The sequence below is a fragment of the Coenobita brevimanus genome, chromosome 74 (genome assembly GCF_032717465.1).
Source record: "Coenobita brevimanus isolate Jiangsu-jjx chromosome 74, ASM3271746v2, whole genome shotgun sequence".
In the NCBI taxonomy this organism is placed as follows: Eukaryota; Metazoa; Arthropoda; class Malacostraca; order Decapoda; family Coenobitidae; genus Coenobita; species Coenobita brevimanus.
This window is the reverse complement of record NC_137027.1, coordinates 11,770,440-11,790,976: the sequence shown is the minus strand read 5'-3', so window position 1 is coordinate 11,790,976 and position 20,537 is coordinate 11,770,440. Positions and strand designations below refer to the sequence as shown.

The 20,537-nt window shown below is 41.4% G+C and overlaps 1 protein-coding gene across 2 annotated transcripts in view; it reads right to left on the bottom strand.

Annotated features, from left to right (window-relative positions):
• Positions 1 to 1,413: 1,413 nt before the first annotated feature.
• The window catches only part of Bap170 (Brahma associated protein 170kD), an 83,141-nt gene continuing 64,017 nt past the window's right edge, over positions 1,414 to 20,537 (bottom strand). The window contains exons 8-18 of one of the 2 annotated variants that reach the window (XM_080278734.1): positions 19,456 to 19,711; positions 18,515 to 18,718; positions 16,549 to 16,764; positions 14,343 to 14,512; positions 13,382 to 13,727; positions 12,829 to 13,269; positions 12,174 to 12,284; positions 8,337 to 10,184; positions 7,834 to 8,004; positions 7,061 to 7,149; positions 1,414 to 3,382 (exon numbers count right to left, since the gene is read on the bottom strand). In XM_080278734.1, coding sequence (XP_080134860.1) covers positions 3,265 to 3,382; positions 7,061 to 7,149; positions 7,834 to 8,004; positions 8,337 to 10,184; positions 12,174 to 12,284; positions 12,829 to 13,269; positions 13,382 to 13,727; positions 14,343 to 14,512; positions 16,549 to 16,764; positions 18,515 to 18,718; positions 19,456 to 19,711 — 3,970 coding nt within the window. In that variant the 3' untranslated portion in view covers positions 1,414 to 3,264. The remainder of the gene's footprint in view (positions 3,383 to 7,060; positions 7,150 to 7,833; positions 8,005 to 8,336; positions 10,185 to 12,173; positions 12,285 to 12,828; positions 13,270 to 13,381; positions 13,728 to 14,342; positions 14,513 to 16,548; positions 16,765 to 18,514; positions 18,719 to 19,455; positions 19,712 to 20,537) is intronic. The other variant, XM_080278735.1, reaches the window with a different exon arrangement.

The window sequence follows — 20,537 nt, the reverse complement described above, 5'->3', positions numbered from 1 at the left end:
CAGCTTTATTTGGTAGATACTCTTGTGAGTGCCTGGACACCAGGAATAGTTGGGTTTGCCTGAAAGGTGGACATCATACCCCCTCCTCCTCCCCACTTAAGATGGGTTCAAAGCAACTTTCAGTGGAGGAAATGACCATAACATTGCCCTGGAGGCAATTAGGCTGCTGTCCTCCATCAATCACCAGGTGCAAATCCTAAGTCACAAAATGGGATATCAGAGAAAGACATCTAGCACCTCTCTTCATAAAACCTTACGCGCGGTGCTAGATGTCTTTGATGCCTTAGGCAGAGTTTATACCGAGGGTTTCAAGCATGAATTATACAATGTGGCTGAGTGTGGGCAGCAGAAAGTAGTGCAACGAGTGTCATTTTTGCTTGGAAGCTTCTGTACAACCTGCTCTGAAGCCATCTCAAAAGACAGGAAAACTGATGGCTGCCTTACATACGATCCCACCTAATCGTAAGCACTGGCTCCTGGGCACTCATAAATATCCTCTCCCTACCAGGGCTGAAGGGTGACTGTGGACTGAGCTCACCTTTGCACAGACTTTAGGTACTGGTCAGATGGCAAATACCACCAGAAACCGATAGACTGGTAATGCAATTTAGAGCACCGACCTGGTGTCTGTAGGAAAATAATGGTGAGGTCTGAACAGTTTTGTGCAAATTGTACATCCAGCCTCAAGATGAAGAAATGTTTTAAAGGCAGTGACCTCCTACGAATACTGTTTGTTCAAGAAAATTCGGAGGGGCACGAGAGGGATCTTTGGTCTGCACACGGACTTGGTCGTCTGGAAGAACAGACGAACTATGAAGCTATTTAAACAGTGTAGTATCAATGTGGACGGAAGGAAAAAAGAGATGAACTGTATACTGCCATTAGTAGGCAACTTAGAATGCATGAGGAATAATGAAAAACTGAGTATTGTGCCTGAGTACCATAGTGATGCCAGAAAGAGTAGAGGTGCCGGTAAGCCTTGATCATGGTGGGAGGTTAACTTTTGGAGTGCAATATGTGAACAGGTCAGTGTTTTGGCAAGAGTGAAAGCAGTTGAGTAAGGATAATATTGTGTGCTGGTCTTTTTTTGCCATGACCAAACTGGGATATGCAGTACATAATGTCAAAGTTGTAAGTCACATATTTGATTTTCTCTTTTGTGATAATGTCCACAGTATATTAAGAGAAAACTGCCTACAAATATTCCAAAGCTACTTATAAAGCTGATCTGCTTTTTTTTTTTTTTTTTTTTTTCCAAGTACCAACTGTATAGAATATTTGATATTACGGAACACATCCCTGACACAGAGAGAGTACTGTCTGTACTGTATGCCATCAGGGGGTGGGGGGTGGAGAGTTAAGGTCAGTAGTATCTCTCATGTAATACTGTGCTAAGGTTAAAGATAAGCTCAGTAAAAGTTTCCATGATTCATTGATGAAAACTTACATTAACATTTACAATATTTTATTTAAAAAAATTATAATGATGATGTCTGGCGAGTTGTTTTAACAGAAGACACAGCTCAGTGCATCAAGAGTTACTAAATCTGGTTAAGAACTTTTTCATTTGGGAATGACAAAAGCATGGAAGTAGAAGGAACACCTACTGCTGCCATGGTCAAAACACAGGTCAGCAGCACCAGTCCGCAAGCTTTCCAGTCAAGGTCTTTAGTTCCTTTTCACGCCCTTGAAACCATACCAAATTTAAACAGTATGCTATAGTTTACTAATAACACTCAAGCTGAGTACATCTTGCTTCAGCAGTTTTGCATCAAAGGTATTCAAATGAACTACCAACCAAAACTGTGTACATCTCCTGCTTGCGTACCATTCCCGTGTAGACTTAGGAGATAATGCATGGACGAATCTTAGTTTGTGCCCCACCAACATTTCCTACAGATACAAAAGGTGCTGCATGGAAGTGAAGCTTGTGAGACACCCACCATACCAAAACACACACTAGCACATCTATGTGTACATTATTTCCCCAAACTAAAAATAAAACGAGATCATGGCAGCAGCAGCAGCATCAGTAGTTGGACAAGAGCTGAGCAATGTCAAGCCTGTTACTGTAATCTTTATATAAATTGGGTCTACTGCAGCTCTGTTATGCCAGCTTCCTGTCCAAACTTGAAAAAACACCAAACAGTAAAACAACAACATGTGGTAAATGATACTCAGGTACAGAGTTATATAGTGATTTTCGTGTGAAGAGTTGCATGTCGATCTTGGGGCTGTACATTTCATCTACCATAAATCCATTTTAAATTAACGGACATTTTGATGCACAGAGTATATGCTTCTTATTTTTAGAAATTACTTTAAAAATCAGTATTTACTGCCCATTATCTACATCATAGATGTCAAACTGGTAAAAAATAATATACTACTATCTATAATCTACAAATAATGATAGAAAATAGAATTAGCTTTTTACTTACTTCCTTTCTATAAAAACAAGATTTATATATTTGGTATCACAACTTTTCCTTCGAATTTTTTCACAGGTAGTATGAGAGGTCCATATCTGCACAACACACTAAACTCCATTTTTCCTTTTGGACCTCTGCTTGGAACCTGGCATATACAATCAGCTGCCTCTATCAAGCTTGTGGACTGAAGGAAACTGTCTTTAACTTGCTTTCAGCAGAAGGAATAGTTTCTACTATTAATCTACATGTACAGAAGTCAATAGCATTTATACACTGTGTACAAAATTTACAAAATTGTGCAGACAGATCCATCTTTATGCTAGAATGGTCACGGGAGCTAACCTTAGAAAATTGAGATTACTCAATAAAAGAAAAGTCATCCATACAGCATTATAACTGCATGAAAATATCTACACCATCAACTAAAAAAAAAAAATAAAATAAATAGTAAAAAAAATATACACTCAACCTAAATGCAATACTAACAAGGAATGGGAAAACTATGACAGTTTCATAACAAGCAAGAACGTAAACCTTTCACCAGGTCACTGGCACTATATAAATACCACAGAGTACTCAATTTCTCAAGGACTTGCTCAACTTACAAAACTTTTAATTGCACTATTTGAAGAGACCCCAATTTGGGGACTGCCACTCTCGACTTCATACATACACCGGATGCAAGACTGTGTATTCTACTTTGAAGAGCTACATGTATTAGCCCTATAATGTCATAAAGTTTTGAGAACTATAACATATCACTTGCTAGGGACTACAGATTTCCCCCACTCTTGACAATCTCCCAACACCACTGTTTGGTAGCTAGTGCGGTCTAGAGGCCTTGGTGGTCAGGAAGGCGAATGTCGTAAAGGATCTGAGCGACTGTCCGTGATGATTCCATTGTACTGAGGGCCACATTGGCTAGTTCAGATTCATACCCTCGCAACAGTCTGAAGAAAAGTACAGACATTAAACACAACAATAAAATACCCACCTGTTGAAATAAATGCATATAACAGTTCTTATACTACTAGAAATGGCAGTATATGCCATCCAAAGATGGATAAAAATCCAAGTTGAGGCAATCACTACAATTATTGGATTAACCTTTGGGACAGGGGACTGAGTGGGGCAACGGCTCAAGACTGTGACACACAGAGAGCTGGCATCAAGAGAAAAGACCTTCATATGCTAATATTAGCAATAATTCTTAATAAGGTGTAACCAAACACGTGATACACAATTAAAATTCAATCGTCAATCCTAAACAGCAGAACAGAGAATATGCCATTTATACTCAAATCTGTTGCAAGAATCAGGGCATGTCTGTATCATATACTGTCTGAAAAAAATATATATATATACAGTAATCCCGCATATTTCGCGGTAGTTACGTTCTTGTAACCCCCGCGAAAAGTCAATTCCGCAAATACTCTATTAACAATTGAAAACTTGCACTTGTGTCCACCATGCTGCCCATCACACAGTCCACGTCCATACTGATTGAGAGACAATTCGCCGTCAGACAATTCCCCGTCAAAACATGGACGATTCCCCTTCAGAACAATTCGCACCCTGGACGATTCCCCGCCATTCTATAAATATACTAATCAATACTTTCATCAATATACTTATTATTAATTAATCAATACTTTAATGACTATATTTCAGGGGGATCCAGCAAAGTCTATGTTCAGTAGCGTAGGTTCTGGATATTATTTTTTGCACCTTTAGTCAATAATTAACTTGTTTCTTCCTCGCTGTAGTCGCCTTTGAATTATATTCTAGCGTCACCCATAGCTATCTTCATTAATGAAGGCGAATTGTTTTGTGTTTGTTGTGACTGCGAATTGTCCCGAAACCTCCATACTCATCCCGAAATACCTTCTTACAAGATTGAAAGCACATACTCCATTATGAAGGAAAAACGTAAACACCGTACTGTAATACACAATTATCTACACATTTATTAACAAAACAGTACAAAATAAAAAGATGCATTAACTGGTGATAGCAAACACTCGCACGGTCGTTTCTTAGCTTGTCCAGTAACACAATTTTCTCTGCTAAGGTCATAACTTGATCGTTTTTGTCACTTTGGAGTTCTTACTAATTGTATTATTAGCCTTTGGTGAGGCTGGCTTACGTCATGGGGCCATGTGGAAAGCAAGTGGGAGGCAAGAGGCTCATATCATAGTGTGGTTACAACCACAACAGCCACTTAAGGCAGTCAGGCGTGGACTGAAGAATGCGAGGCAGAGAGCAGTGTTGCCATATCCAAACAACGAAATTATGCTAGGGCAATGAAAAAATTATGCTAGATTGAGCATATTTGTTCCAAGTAAAAAATGAATTATGCTAACTTGAAGCAAAATGATAAAATTCTATACATATTCGTGCAACATATTAATTATATATTGTTTACTATGAAAATATTAAAATGAACCTACATACAGTAAGAGGATAAATATCGGTATCTACCCATACTGCTTTTTCCCACGAAACTTACGTTTTTCTGATGGATTTTGATGTGATTCGTTCGATTTTGAGCATCATTTCCGTCGGAAATAACCAGATTTTGAGATATGACCCCCCCCCATCCCCCTGAAATAATGAGGGATCTTTGGGGAAGCGGGGGTTATAGGGAGGGGGGAAACACAGAAAATGGTCATTTCCGACTGAAATGAAGCTGAAAATCGAATGAATCATACCAAAATCCATCGGAAAAACCTAGGTTTCATGGGTAAAGTACAAAGCTCAAACTTATCCTAACCTAACCGAACCTAACCTAAAACCTAACCTAATCCAACCTAACCTAATCCAACCCAAGCCCAAACTGAAAGTAACCAACTATTCAAACATCTTACCTTATTCGTCTCTCTCTCTCTCTCTCTCTCTGATTTGTAGCTTTTATAAAATTATTCTAAAAATATTCCATTCCATTCTAAATTATGCTAGAATGATTCTAAAACTTCTAATATGCTAAAAAATATTCCAGACTCGAAAATTTGATCAAAATTATGCTGAAAGAATAAAATTATGCTAGATATGGTAACACTGGCAGAGGGGCCACGGGAAAGGGACAGAGGGTGGCGTGAGTTTACCGCGCTACAATTGGAAGCTGCGGGAATTTCAATTTTTTTTTTTTTCTGTATATTCAAGGATATTTTTGTTGAACTTATTAATGCTAAGAAAATCCGCGAGAGGGCAAAACCGTAGACAAAAAATCCGCAAAAAATGCGGGATTACTGTATATATATATATATATATATATATATATATACTGTATATATATCCATCCATCCATCATCCAATCCTACGTTGCCCCATAAGGAGCGTAAGAGCCCGGGCCTAGGCAAGTTGGTCCTGACATTTAAGATGAGAGTGACCAGCCTCATTCATCCCTGAGTGGCATTATGTGAGCAATAGACCCCAACCACCCCTTGGATATAAACCTTCACCGGCTCAATCCGATTGGAGCACAATAATTACCCACTAAACCACCAGGCGCCAAAATTTGGATATATGGTTACCACCCAGCGTAGTAAATGGTTTCCTGGTGTACAGGAAACCATTTGGCTTGTCACTCGGTGTAGAGTCACCCACAGGCAGAAGGAAGAGGAAAGAATGAAGGAATGAAAGACAGAAGAGGGAGTGTAAAGTCACCCGTAGGCAGAAAGACGAGGAAAGACTGAAGGAAAGAACAACAGAAGAAGATGGAAGAAAAGAAGGGTGGAGCGGAAAGGGCAGACACCAGAGAGCAGCACTACATTGAGTGAGTGGATGGTGAGCGCCCCCACCTATCACTAAATTATATGTATATGTATATATATATACATATATATATATATATATGGGGGGGATTGCAAGAACTAGGGACAAATATAAAATGACTCCCTACAGCATGTGTTTTTCCTGTGCAATTCATGTATAATATGATCTGTAAATAACCAAGTCCATAGAACTTATTACATACAATGTGAAATGTGGGCTCAGAAATGGCCCGAACCAGCATTATCTATCAAACCCTACTGTACTTATAACATGTCATTTATACAGGCTCCAACATGCTTGCATGCTGCAGCCTTTGGCTCCTAATTGCGACTCACCACGCTGCTCGATCTCTGGCAGCCTCCCTATTCAGTCCCTATATACAAAGGCCTCTTCAGTCATGGCTGTCTTTTAACTTAGTTTTTGCCACCTCTAAATACGTTTATTCAAATTAGGAAGGTCCTTTCGAAGTGAGGGCGTTATATTAGGTGATAGTTAACCCCTCTATCTGATACGCCAAAAACTTTCACTACATTCTGTAACGTATCCAGCTGACTCTTATCGGATACATTTATGTGAAGCTACAGAATGTGGTGAAAGTTTTTGGCATATCAGATGAAGCCAGTATTCCGGGGGCTTGAATGATGAATGAATGGAAGCGTGGCCCATTGGAGTGGGCAAACTTGGGTTGTTCTGGACGCTGCTACTCCTCACCCTGCTCCAGGGTGGGTAAGGAGGTCCGGATGATGATGATGTTAACCCTTCCAGTTCAAATACTCTAGGCTGAGTAAAATAATCTGAAAGTTAAAATGACAGCCATACTGCTAACTGGGTTAACATAAGCATAAGGTACTTACTTTTTTCCAGTATTGGAGTATATGACTAGGTTTCTAAGGATCAGGGCAGATGTTAAACGGATACTTTTCGTGACTGGTCCTTCCTTTTCCTGTGAAAAATGGATTAATTGGTAAGTTGTGAAAAATGTTCCATATTTCCTCTTACTTACATAGTGAAAAGACATCTGATACTTTCTTGTAAGCATGAACTTCATTTTTTCCTAGTCCACAACCAAGATTCTTAAAATCATTTCACACCAGTATCTTAATATCAACAGGCATTTTATACATACTTCTGTAAGAATATAGGTACATTATACAGATCTCTCAGTTTTTTTTATCAGTCCAGTCACTGAGTTGGGATCATACTAGCTACTCTCACACCACTCACAGTGATGATATTCTGTTCATCCTAAAATCCTACTGCATAAAAAAAGACATGCAAAAAATTAATCGGCTGGTATATTACCATTCCCTGCACAAAATATTGTTTCTGTTCTAACCAAAATATGCAACTTCCACCCACTTAAATCCATAGATCAATGCTCAAAATACCCCATCACCCTATGCAAATAGGTACAGTCCTGGACCAAATTTCACCTGATATTTCACCAGTTAATTTTCTCACTTTCCTCTGCTGGCCTGGTGCTCATTGATATGATGCATCAGAGGAGAAAGTGATGAACAAGACCAAGTTTGAAGTAAACACAGTGGAATAGTAAGCAAACTTGTCCCAGCCTGGATGTCCAAAACACTTATCTGGAACTATCAACACAGAAACAGAATTCAGTTACCCTCACCACTGCATCTCTCTGGTTGATGACTTCAAGGGCGTGTCTCTTGATGGCATGAAAGGCTGCATTAGGGGCATAGCCTGGGTGGGGTGGAGGAGTCTGTGGCACTGGGATATCAGTCTTGCCTGTCCCTGCCAGCTGCGACCTCCGTACAGCCAGAATCTGAAGCAGCTGCCACAATAAAACTTATGAGATCAGAATCTTAGAAACTATTCAATGAATACGTCATTTATTGCTCAAAATGAAAATGAATCAAAAGAATGGATGTTTCCTTAATCTCACAAATCCAGTTATTTTCATTTTCCTCTTCCTCTTGCTGCTACCCGACAAGTAATTCATATTATGAAAAGATCTCATGCTGAACAGGATTACTAGGTCTACACCTAACCCCAAGTTCAAAATGTATATTGTAAACTAAATAAGCTTGTTAAATTATGGCATTCCTGGAAAACCTGGTTAATTGAAATGGAGATAATGTAACTAATGTGGAATAAAAGACTGACCTGCTCATTACAATGTCTATCATGTAGATGAGTCATGGCACTGAACCTTCGCCTGACCATGGGGTCACACCCTGCCCAACCACACTGTACTTCTGCAATGTGTGCTGGACAGTGCACTTTGCATGCATGGTGATAAACCTGAGCTGCACTTGTGAAGACCTGGTTACATCCCCGCCACTCGCACAGATACTGCAACCCACTAGGTTTAGCCGGCCGCCGTGCCACTCCAGACGCAAGTACTTGAGGGGCAGGAACATGTGGCGCCTGAGACGTTTGTGATGTTTGAGTGGTTTGTGGTGTGGCAGGCGCTTGAGAGGTCTGGGGTGTCTGATTCACAGATGTCTGAGACACTGGGACGGCCGTGGGACCAGCAGGGGCGGGAGCAATGGCAGTAGGTAAAGTGGCAGTGGTCTGGGCACTGTATGTTGATGCACTGGTGGTAGTGCCACTACTTATAACACTAGAACTCTGAACCTGGACAGGAGTAGCGGTAGCGTGAGTATCAATGGCAGGGGTGGTGTGAACTGTTCTCATGGTCGTGGTGGCAGTGGCTACAGCTCCAGCTGTGCCTGATGATACTACCTGCATTACCTGTTGCCCAGCCACTTGACGGGGTAGCACCAGCTGCTGACTTTGCCCTCCCTGATGCTGACCTGACAACATCATTTTGGGATTGGGCAAAATAATAAGTGTTTTTGCTGTGGACCCCTGTTGCTGAGGGGCTAATAGGACTGTGCCACCAACATTTCCAGAAACAACAACTTGTCCACTCTGACCCTGTTGTCCACTCACTACTACAGGCTGACCTTGACTCCCAGCAACAATCATAGTCTGTCCTTGTGCACTCGACACTACCACTTGTTGCTGCGTCTGATTGGCTGGAACAACAACTGTCTGCCCTTGGCTACCACTCACCACAATTTGAGCAGGGGTATTGGTTCCCTGTACAAACACTTGCCCCTGACAATGGGGTACCCCTTGCATGATCACCTGACCCTGAAAATTATTCCCTCCCTGAACTAATACTTGCTGTCCACTACTACCTTGCGAGAGAATCATTTGACTTCCTATAACTTGTCCCAACTGTCCTTGGTGAAGGATAACTTTCTGAGGCTGACCTGACTGTCCTTGCTGTATAACTTGCTGGAGTACCTGCCCAGTTGCTGCCCCCTGGATAATCTGTCCCCCCTGCTGGACTAACATGCCAGTTTGAGTAGCTGGCCGCTGCAGAATTACTTGGCCTTGGGGGGTCACTACTGTTTGTGTGGAGGCACCTTGCTGCCCACCTGCTACCACTGCTTGACTCACTACCATTTGCTGAGGAGAACTGCTACTGACTGTTGCCAGTTGCTGTCCTTGACTTAGCACCACTTGATGACCTTGTGAAATTACTTCACCACTTTCATTACCATTCTGACTGACATACAGTGTAATGCGACTGTCTGTCCCAGCTCTGGGATCCTCTAGGGCTATCCTCTTAGCTGGGGTATTGTCAGGTGTAGCAGGTCTTTTAACTCCCTGTCCTGCAGTAGCTTCTCCAGTCTGACCATTACTAGTTACTGGACCATTCACTTTCAACTGCTGACCATGATTAACAAATTCAAGACCTTTATCACTTATTCTTAACTCACGTTCAACCACACCATTTAGTATATCTCCACCCACTGTTTTCTCCAAAAGGTCAGCCAGGACATTCTTTTTGGTCTTGGTTTCTACTTCTAATTCTTCCTCTTTAATATCAATTTCTGATTTTATGCCATTTTGCAAAATTCCTTCAAAGCTTGTAACCTTCTTATCATTTCCACCAGTTGAAAGTTGGGAATTAGAATCATCTTCACACCTCTTTATCTGAAATGAACATAAAATGTCTTAGTATAATTGGGTTAATTATGATAGGTCAGCCACAAATTATAAACCTCCACACAAACTGACATAAGAGGCACAGATGCCAAACAGTAATCAAATTCCATATTTACATACATTTTACATACCACTTGGTAAAAGGAGGAAGCCAAAGGGAAAAATTAAATGGGAGGGGTAGGTTGCAAGGTTAGGAATATAGACGACAGTGTGAAACCATAAGACCGGGTTCACTAGTAATAGAATTCTATCTACTGCCCAATCCTTTTTGCCCTATTACGGGAGGAGGACAGGGACCCAAGGTTAGGCTACTCAGTCCTATATTTAGGGTGAGGGTGACCAGCTTTGCTTGCCCTAGGTGGGAGTATGTAAGCAATATACCCCAACCATTCCCCTGATGTAAACCCTTACAGGCCCCATCCAACTGAAGTGTATTAACCCACTAGCCCACCTAGTGTCTACCACATACACAAATGCTATAATTATATATTGAAGGATGGAGACAGTAGATAGTATGTCAATGATACAAAACCCAATACAGCAAAAAAGAATGAGTGCAAATTATTACCCTGAATAAGGAAAAACAGTACGAGTCAATATCCTCAGAAGATACAGTACAGTAGTGATGAAGTTGCTGGAATATTACAGTAGCATTTACACGGATGTCACAAAACTCTGCCCACATCATATGATGCAAGTGTAGGAACAGAAACTGATGCTTCCCTTGTACATATGAACTCACTAGTACTCATTCTCAACTGTATAGCAGTTCAAAACACAGGCTTAATGGTAAAATGCTGTCAAATTCAGGTTCCCAGCTTAAAGAAAACACAAAGCTATGAATAAGGGCACCTAAATACAGAAACTTCCTTTTGAAAACAGAGAACCTACAGTGAGCTCTAAGTTTTCATGTTTTTATTTCGCTAACAGTACATTCCAGAAGCAAAAATGTGGAAAGTGATCAATAGCTTGGCCACAGACACAGATTAAAAATCCTCTGCATATGTATACTGTCCACACCATTATTCCTACCTAAAGAATAAAGTGAGACAGTTTGGGTTTATGCCAAGCAAAGGGACCACTGACGTCATAATCACTGTTCGACAACTTCAGGAAAAATATATAGGAAAGAAAAGGGACCTGTATTTTGTTTCTGTTAATTCGGAGAAGGCCTTTGACAGAGTCCCTAGAGAGGTGGTGAATTGGGCAATGAGAAAGGTTGGGATCGAGGAGTGGTTGGTAGAGGGTGGGTATGGTCATGTATGTGGGTGCTTGCACTCAGGTAAGAATGAATGGAGATTTAAGTGATGAGTTTTCCGTGAATGTTGGTGTGCCTCAGGAGTCTGTTTTGAGTCCCCTGTTGTTTACCATGGTACTTGAAACCCTCGCACTCTTGAACACATTCACTACTTCTACCCTCTTGCTCTCCTCATTCACAACTTTCACATTCCACATGACAATACAAATCTGCCCATTTGGTTGGGGCCCTGGGCAGGTATTAGGCCCTCTGAGGCTCTCCGAAATGTCTGTCATGACTTAGCAATTTTAGATACGGGCACCTGGTGGTTTAGTGGGTAATTATTGCATTCCAATCGGATTGAGCCGGTGAAGGCTTATATCCAAGGGGTGGTTGGAGTTGACTGCTCATGTAATGCCACTCAGGGATGAGTGAGGCTGATCACTCTCATCTTAAATGTTGTGACTAACTGCCTAGCCCCGGGCTCCTACGCTCTCATGGGGTAATGTAGGATTGGACAATGGATGGATGGATAGAGTCAGGAATCTGGGGGAGACTTTACCCAACCAAAACCCGTCAAATGGTTACCACCCAGCATAGTAAATGGTTTCCTGGACATAGGAAACCATTTGGCTTGTCTCTCAGTGTTGAGACTATAAGGCAACATTACATTAGTGAGTGGATGATGGGTACCCCCCCCCTTCCAAAAAAAAAAAAAAAAAAAAAAAAAAAAATCTTACCTCATTACATAAACCATTAAATGAAGTTGCTTTACGCACTTGTGAGTCACCGCTACTATCTTGACTGTTGTCTGCAGTCTGTTGCTGCTGCTTCTGAATATTTCGAGACACCTGCAAATTCAGAAATAATTGAATTTCCAAAAAATCATCATGGGTTTTTTTATGGTACATTACACCAAAATATTTACTCAATCATCCTTATCCATTAAAACTGCAAACATTTTTATACAAGGCATCAGGTCATACGTGTTAGCAATCCACTTAGTGTAACGACACTGGGGAAAATGGGTTAGAGGATTACATTAGTTATTATTTTCAAATCACAAACAACACAAAGCATGGAAATGTACATGTTATTCATCATGACCCAGAAATATTTAGAATTAGTATTAAGGGTGTAAGTAGCACAAGAAAATGTTAGGAAAGTCCCAAACAGGTCAGAGAGAGACATGCAGCATCAACACAAAAGTTTTCAAGCCACCACCACCGCCACCATTCCTCATACGACACGGGAGGACCAAGACCAGAGACAGGCCAGCACCAGGCACCGAAAGCTGGAGTAGCACCACAAGGGGCAGGAGCAGCAGCAGTAGCAGTGCAGATCCCTTCACCGCCTGAGCTCCATTCTTCATGTTGGGTAAATCCGGGCGTTTACCTGTGCCGAGGCTGTTGGTGGTGGTGGCTGGTGCAGTCCATGTTGGCCCCCTGTGCCCCCAACTGTGCTGCCTGACACCACCTGCATCCCAGAGGTGCTGCTCATGCCAGTGGGACTCAGCATTGGTCCTACAGGCCCTACTGGACCCTGGGACAGTGCTTGTACATATGACACGGCACCTGCAGCACTCCTGGGCTGCTGCGGTGATGTGGAGGGAGCCAACAGGGGTCGTGAATGGGGGGATTGGTGGTGGAGGTGTGAGTCCATGCTGCTTGATTGACCTACTCCCACTGGAGTTACCTTGTTGGCTAAAAGACTCTTGATGAGGGCAGAATTATCTGCTCTATTTCCTGGCTGACCATGCTGTTGTGATGGTTGTGAGGACTGTTGCTGCTGTGCACTGCTGTACACACTCTGAGACATGGTACCACTCACCATGCCCTTTAATATAAACACAAGTCCCTCATTAGTCACTTTACATTCATGTCTTATGCCTCATGAAAAATTGTATATTTAAAATCCATATGACTGACATATACATAAGCTGCATTACCTGTGGAGGTCTCGCAGGAGGTGGTGGCGATGGGCGGAGTGGTGCTGACAGCTGGGCCTTCAGGATTGGAGATGACGGACTCTCAGAAGATACTGCAGGAGTACTTATCTGGGCTGGCCCTATAATGGTTCCTACAGTTCTTACTTCAGTCACCTGGTTGACTGAAGGGATGACTGGGGTGGCAGTATATACGGGCAAGGTGCTGTTGGGTCTGATTCCCTTTTTCTTGTCAGGCATGGGAGGGACAACTATACCATCTTTGCGTCTGATCCCATTATAGTGCCATTTCTCCGTGCCAGTTTCCACTGGCCGTCTGCTGGGACCTACACCAGTTCCGAACACTTTCCTGAAGGTTAAACCACATTATTAACATTTCTGTGTTATTTACTCAACAAATGGAGGGTAGGGAGGTGGGGACAAGTACTGTTATGGTCTTCTCCATCCATTTCAATCCTTCACCACATCTTTAGCTAGCTTCAACTTTCCATATTATGCTTTCGCACATTCACTTACTCTATCCAGCCATCATTTTGGCATTCCAAATCCCTCACCACCTTCATGCTCATTCACATAAACCCACTTCACTACTGCTTCCCCACCTTCACACTCCTTTCCATATACAGTCCTTCACCAATCCATACCTCTCCACACCCTCAATTATAACACACATACTCAATTCACCACACTCTTCACTCCAGTTAAAACATCCGTACTCCAAATCTTTTCATATCCATTAAATGCAGTCTGCAATTCTAAATTTATATAAAATAATTTCTATCAGTTTCCCCAACAGCTAGGAAGTAATTAGCTAGTTCTGGACCTATACAGGGATTCCACCGCCGTCTCTCAGCACATATCACAGGTACATTAATCATCAATCAATCTATAATTCAACACATAATATCTAACCTAATTTGTTGTCTTATACCAGACCCTGTCATCCTGTAAAAACAACACTTACCTGACACAATTGGAGAGCAGGACTGGATTAAGGCCCTGCTTGCGACCTGCTGAGTGCATGGAGGCTGCAAAGTGGCGGTACACTATCGCCTGTTCAATGGCATTTCCAGGACAAGCTTCATAATTTTTGGTGACCCACTCCTTTACTAATTCCTCCACGTCTGGTGTAACCTGCAGAAATGAGGCACAATGTAGTTGGTGTCAAAGGAGAAATATGTCATTACCATCAACCTGTACTCATTTTTTGCTCCCCTTAAAAATAAAAGGAGGGGGGGGGGTAAGTTAGTTGAGAGGAGTGTGTGGAAAAAGTAGAAAAAGAGAAAAGTGAGGCAGACTGAGTGTTGTGGTGTTGATGTGGATGTGCTGGGAAATGCTAGAAGTACATTGAGATGGTACAGTATGACCATTTACAGTGAATGGAGACTGGCTAGAAGAGTATATGCGAGTGAGGTGGCTGTAAAGAGAAGGAAGGGGAGATCAAGATGATGTGGAGGGTACAGGGATGAGAGGTGTATGGAAAAGGGTGATGTGATGAAGAAAGGGCATCACAAATGACTCTGTAAGGCAACTAATGTCAGTTTGTTGTTTACCAGAAGTTTTGCCATATTTGCTATGCATATGAGTCTGGGAATTCACACTTCACAACAAGTACAGTACAGACCCAATAAATGTTCTTTTAAAAAAAAGTTGTGTAATTACAATGGTGGCATTCATTCTTTCCCTTACACAATGCACCTACCCACACTATCTCAAAAATGTCCAATTAGCAACAAGAGAAATTGCAAGGGAGAGTTTCTTAGATAATGCGTTGGAGGGTAACAATTTACTTTTTCTTTCTTTCATATAAACAGTACAAGGATGAGCTGAATGAAATGTATAAGTTTATCATCATCATCATCATCATACGTCACACAAGTTTATTAAGTGAAATAATACTGTACTAGAAAAATAAAAACATGAATAAATATACATACATCCATACATACATATAAATACAGTATATATATATATATATATATATATACACTTACATAAGTATATATTCCTTCTCCTTGGCCTACCTTGCCTCCTCCCTCCTTCAAATTCGCTCCAATATACCTACGTACCTTTTTCACCACTCTATTGTTACCCATTCTCTCCTCATGACCAAACCATCTCATTACACTCTCTTCAATTCTGGTGTCCACAGACTTCCTCACTCTTTCTCCAATCCCATTATTTCGTATCCTATTCACTCTCTGAACTCCACATACATTCCTCAGCAGTCCCATCTCCACTGTTCTCATCCTTGACTTTTCACTTTCACGCCACACCATAGTCTCACATCCATATGTTAAAGCTGGCACTAACACTCATTCACGTAAGCCTCGTGCAGCTGCAACACTCAAGCCTCTGTTTCTTATCAAGGCCTTCATAGCACCAGCTACCTTCCTTCCTTGTCACTCTACTTTCCACTTCTTTTGCACATTTTCCTCTTCTTTTCTATCGTTGTACCCAGGTATTTGAACTCTTGCCAATTCCAGTCTCTCTCCATTCACTGTAACATCATATTGGGAGTCACCTTCTCTCTCAATTACCATCATTTTACCCTTTTCTACATATACTCTCAAGGCACAACACTCACATACATCAACAAAACTCTGTACTAGTCTACCAAGCTCTTGTCCGGTATTTGCATGGAATATGGTGGACAAGTGTGTGAGGAAGAGGTATGGAAGTCAGTATGGGTAGGGAACTGACAAGAGATCTAGCTGGCTGGATGAATGTTGTGAGATGTAGTGCATGATCGGAGATTTGGCACCCCTTTCCCATGACAGCATCCGGATTGACTCTATTGGTTACATTTATGTGAAGCTACAGAATGTGGGGAAAGTTTTTGGCATATCAAATAGAGCCAGGATTCCGGGGGCTCGAATGATGAGTAAATGGAAGCATGGTCCATTGGAGTGGGAAAACTTGGGCTGTCTGGACCTTGCTACTCCTCACCTTGCCCTAGGGTGGGAAAGGAAGTCGGGATGGTGGTGGTGGTGGTGGTGGTGGTGGTGGTGGTGGTGGTGGTGGTGGTGGTGGTGGTGGTGGTGATGATGATGATGATGATGATGATGATGATGATGATGATGATGATGATGATGATGATTATAGCAAGTGGAAATCAGCACCTCCTCAAAATCAGTTAATCTTTTTCTCTTAAGAACCCTATAACTCACCATTTTCTTGTCCCCAGTGAGCGGCGTCGTTGATGCCTCAGCAGTGGCTGTTGCACCAGGTGTTCCAAGTGCCTTGACTGCAGGGGACTTGGAAGCCACTGGATTGCTGATGGCCAGGACAGGTGTGGCAGAGGTTGCAGCTGTGGTGGCAGATGTGGCGGCTGGTGCACTGACTGCCTCAGGTTCACTCACCACACCTGTCACAGTCTCCACAACCTGGGAAAAGCAATAAATATATTATTACAATGGATTTACTTATTTGAGGATGCTGTCAATAGTTTAAAGCTGTCACACGACCAACTAGTCTGAATCCCTGACGCAATAATAAGAAAATTTTACCAGGCAACTTAAATTCAAAATCTGAACACAGTCAAGGATTCATGCACCAAGTTAAAAAATTCTGGTGGTACATTATAATACCCTTTTCATAAATCTTCTGACAAAAGCCCCCATGTGCTGAGACGCATCATATGATATGATGCTAAATGGACAGCTGCACTTAATCAGGGAATGACAGTTTTGACAGAGCACTGGTCATCAAACTAGAGTAACTATTTACGTTTCTGAATGAGTTAGGTAGGGTTAAACTTGCATAACCCTGGCTGATCTCCTGACAGATCCCCATTGAATCCATCACGCACTCATCCAGGTATGCAATCACATTTCCAGAAATACAACCCAACTGGACATCAGGTCCTGCCATATGTAACTTGTATGTATGAAAAGATATGGCTGCGAGTCAGGATCCTGAGGGCTTGTGGCCCCCTTCATATGGCTTACCATTCTTGAGTCCTTCCTATTTCATGCTCATTCTTGCTTTCTGGATCTAATCTTACCTCATCCTTGGTTGGAAGGGGTTAGGATAATGATGAGGCTAAGGTAGTGGCATTATAAAATGCAAAGCATTTTGACATCTTACATAACCTAATAACAGGTTGGCAGTAAAACGTGGGTGATATTATATTACAGCTCACAATCTTTTGACTCAACCACGAACTGCAAAAACTGCCAGTGGTTACAGTTATAGGTCAATATGAAGAGGAAAGCTAGTGTTCTAAGCTCACAAGCAGATTGATCAACAAACTAGACCCACAATTTAATAGATATTGATTTACAGACATTCCATGTATCTCCTTACTAGTGCTGGAGAGGGATGCCTTCCCACGGTGGCACCGATATAACTGGGAGGCTCTGCTGCCCTCTTATACAACCGTCCCTCAACTCCCTCCCTATCCCCTGAAAGGAGGATGGTGGGCTGCAGGAGAAAGGCGACTTCAGCCTGCAGTCCACCAGATTCACTTTCAGATGAGCCTGGGACCACAGCAACAACAACAATAATAATATTAACACTCCCTACAGACACTCCTTGGTTTACATAAGCATTTCATTCTTAAAGGCTTGGCATAGGTTAAAATCTGCATGTCTGATATAAACACAGATTTAAGAGCATTCAACATACTGTAATGAAGAACACGGCTATTGTACATTAATCTGTACACACTGCAATTAAAAAATGAGCTTACTGTACACATTACACTATCTAAACAAACACAATGAACATGGTGGGTGCAAGACCTTTCCAGAAGGTTGAATTTGAAAACTGATCTTTGTGTAACCCAAGAAGTGTCTGCATCAGTCTTTCTGTCCTAAGTTTACTTATGATATGGGGACATTACCATTAACTGGAGAATAAATAGCACATAAATATCACGGATACAAGGTATATACACATTCTGTTGCTCAACCCCTTCAACCTTAGGACATATATTTTCACCAAATCTCAGATACCACCAGATGATTTTATTCAACAAATTTACTCAACTCATACTGAAGGAGTTAATTATGAATACATAAAACTCTGGTTCAAAGTCTACCTTGAGTTGAATAAAGTCATCTGGAAGAGGTAAGAATAAATCAATAAAATACATCACCTGATTCACGGATTCATTATTAAGGTGGAACTTACCTTCATGCCAATGCAGGCCTCCGGTCCATAGCTCTGCGCTTCAACAGTCAGCAATGAGATGAGTGTGTGGATGGATCCTTTAGCTCGAACGATGGCATTGCACGCTGGAGTCCCCAGTGACGACAAAGAATACAGGCATTCCAACGTGTATATCAACAGCATGATATCATGGATGGTGAGATATCTGCATATTTGATCATAAACCTGAAAGGATAACTGTGTTAGTAACAATACACATTCTTTACACATATATAAATACACAGATATCTCCATACTGAGATAGCCATGGTACATCTGTTTTCTGTAGACCGGACACTCAACCAAGTGCCAAATCCAGCTAATTCTTGCTAACAGCTGCTTTACGTTGTTAGGGGGAAAAAAAAGGAGGGGGGGGGTATATGCCTAACAGAATTTGCAACACCGAGTGACATATCTCTGCGATGTCTACTGCTATGAGAACACACATTACTTTAGCCTCTATGCTAAAGTACAATTGTTACACAACTGCACGAAAGTATTAAGGCAATCCTCATGTCAGAGAGTGATGTAACCAAAAATATCATTTTTTCAAACTGTACTGTGAACTGAGCAACTCAAATTCACAGGTAGTCATGGAACTTTTAACAGGCATCTGTTAGGCAAATGAAAGTACTCTTACTGGCAAACTACTACATAATAAAAAGGTTATTTATAACTAGGATACACAGTACAGTTGTTGACAAAAGTTTACCATTATTTAATTCCGTTTCTCACTTTCCTCTACTGGCTAAGCTTCCAAGGCTGAGAGAGGTTGTGACATGTTTCTGGGTCCATAGATGGCCCTCTCTGACATGATGCATCAGGGAGGAAAGTGACTGACATGCCGGATGTGTGAAGTAGATGCAATGGAATGGTAGGCAAACTTTTGTCCCGGTCTGTACCACAAATGTACATGAACTTACCGATGAATCAATGTAAGTATTTAGAATTTCTTCATTGGGGTCATTCATGGCCAATTTGTTGAGCACCTCAAGTGAGCGAAGGACGAATGCACGGTCAGGAGACGACACCCCATGGCATATGTTTGATAGCAGCAGTGCCGAGCACGAGTCAACTTTAGGCTCCCGCAGTTCTACTTCTGGTGCAATGTTCCCTAATGTGTCTAGGGCATTAACTGACAGCCCTCCCCACCGTGAACAGATGCACAGCACAAGAAACCTGTCAGTGTGCAGCATTAGAATGAATTAATCTTGCATAACAAAGTATGAATGTTCCTTAATGTGTCTAGTGAAATTAACTGACAGCCCTCCCCACAGGCACCATATGCATAGCATATGAAAACAATGTATTGTATAAAAATATATACCTTCAGTCTGATGAAGTATTTCTTCATTTTAATAGTACTGTTCTGCTTTGCTACAGACATTTTTATTCTCCTTGGAAGAAGCTTTTTGAAATGAAGGGATTAGCTATACTGTAGCCTTAATAATTCCCATCACTAATATAGGTAATTTTAAATGATAATACGGTAGCCTGACAAAGAAAAATACTTCACTGGACTGAAGGAAGGGGGTTAACCGTGCAAAACAATATTCGGATTTCATACCAGCTTATGACCGATTTTTTGCAGCAAAAGAGTTACATATGGTATGACAATAATCACTTGGCATCTGAGACAGTGACTTTTTTCTTTCTTTTAATATGTATACTTGACAGCAACTACAGTTCTTTCATCTCAACTTTCCCTAGGTTTTCATCCTTTTGTAGCTTATTTCAAATAGCTCTGTGGCAGAAAGATAATACTATGGGTCTGCATCCATTTTATTAAAACTTCTTCGTGTCTAGTATCATATTCCAATGTTAATCTACAATTACAGCTCAGCATTCTGGATAAAAAGATGGCAATTTTATGCCAAGTTAGAAAAGAAAGAGTATGGCTGGTGTTTTTGTGTTCAACGTTTTCCCGAGCTGGGCTAAATTACAGTAAATTTAAGTACTGTAATATAAAAAACTATATCAACCCTTCTCGGATGTGCAGAGGCAA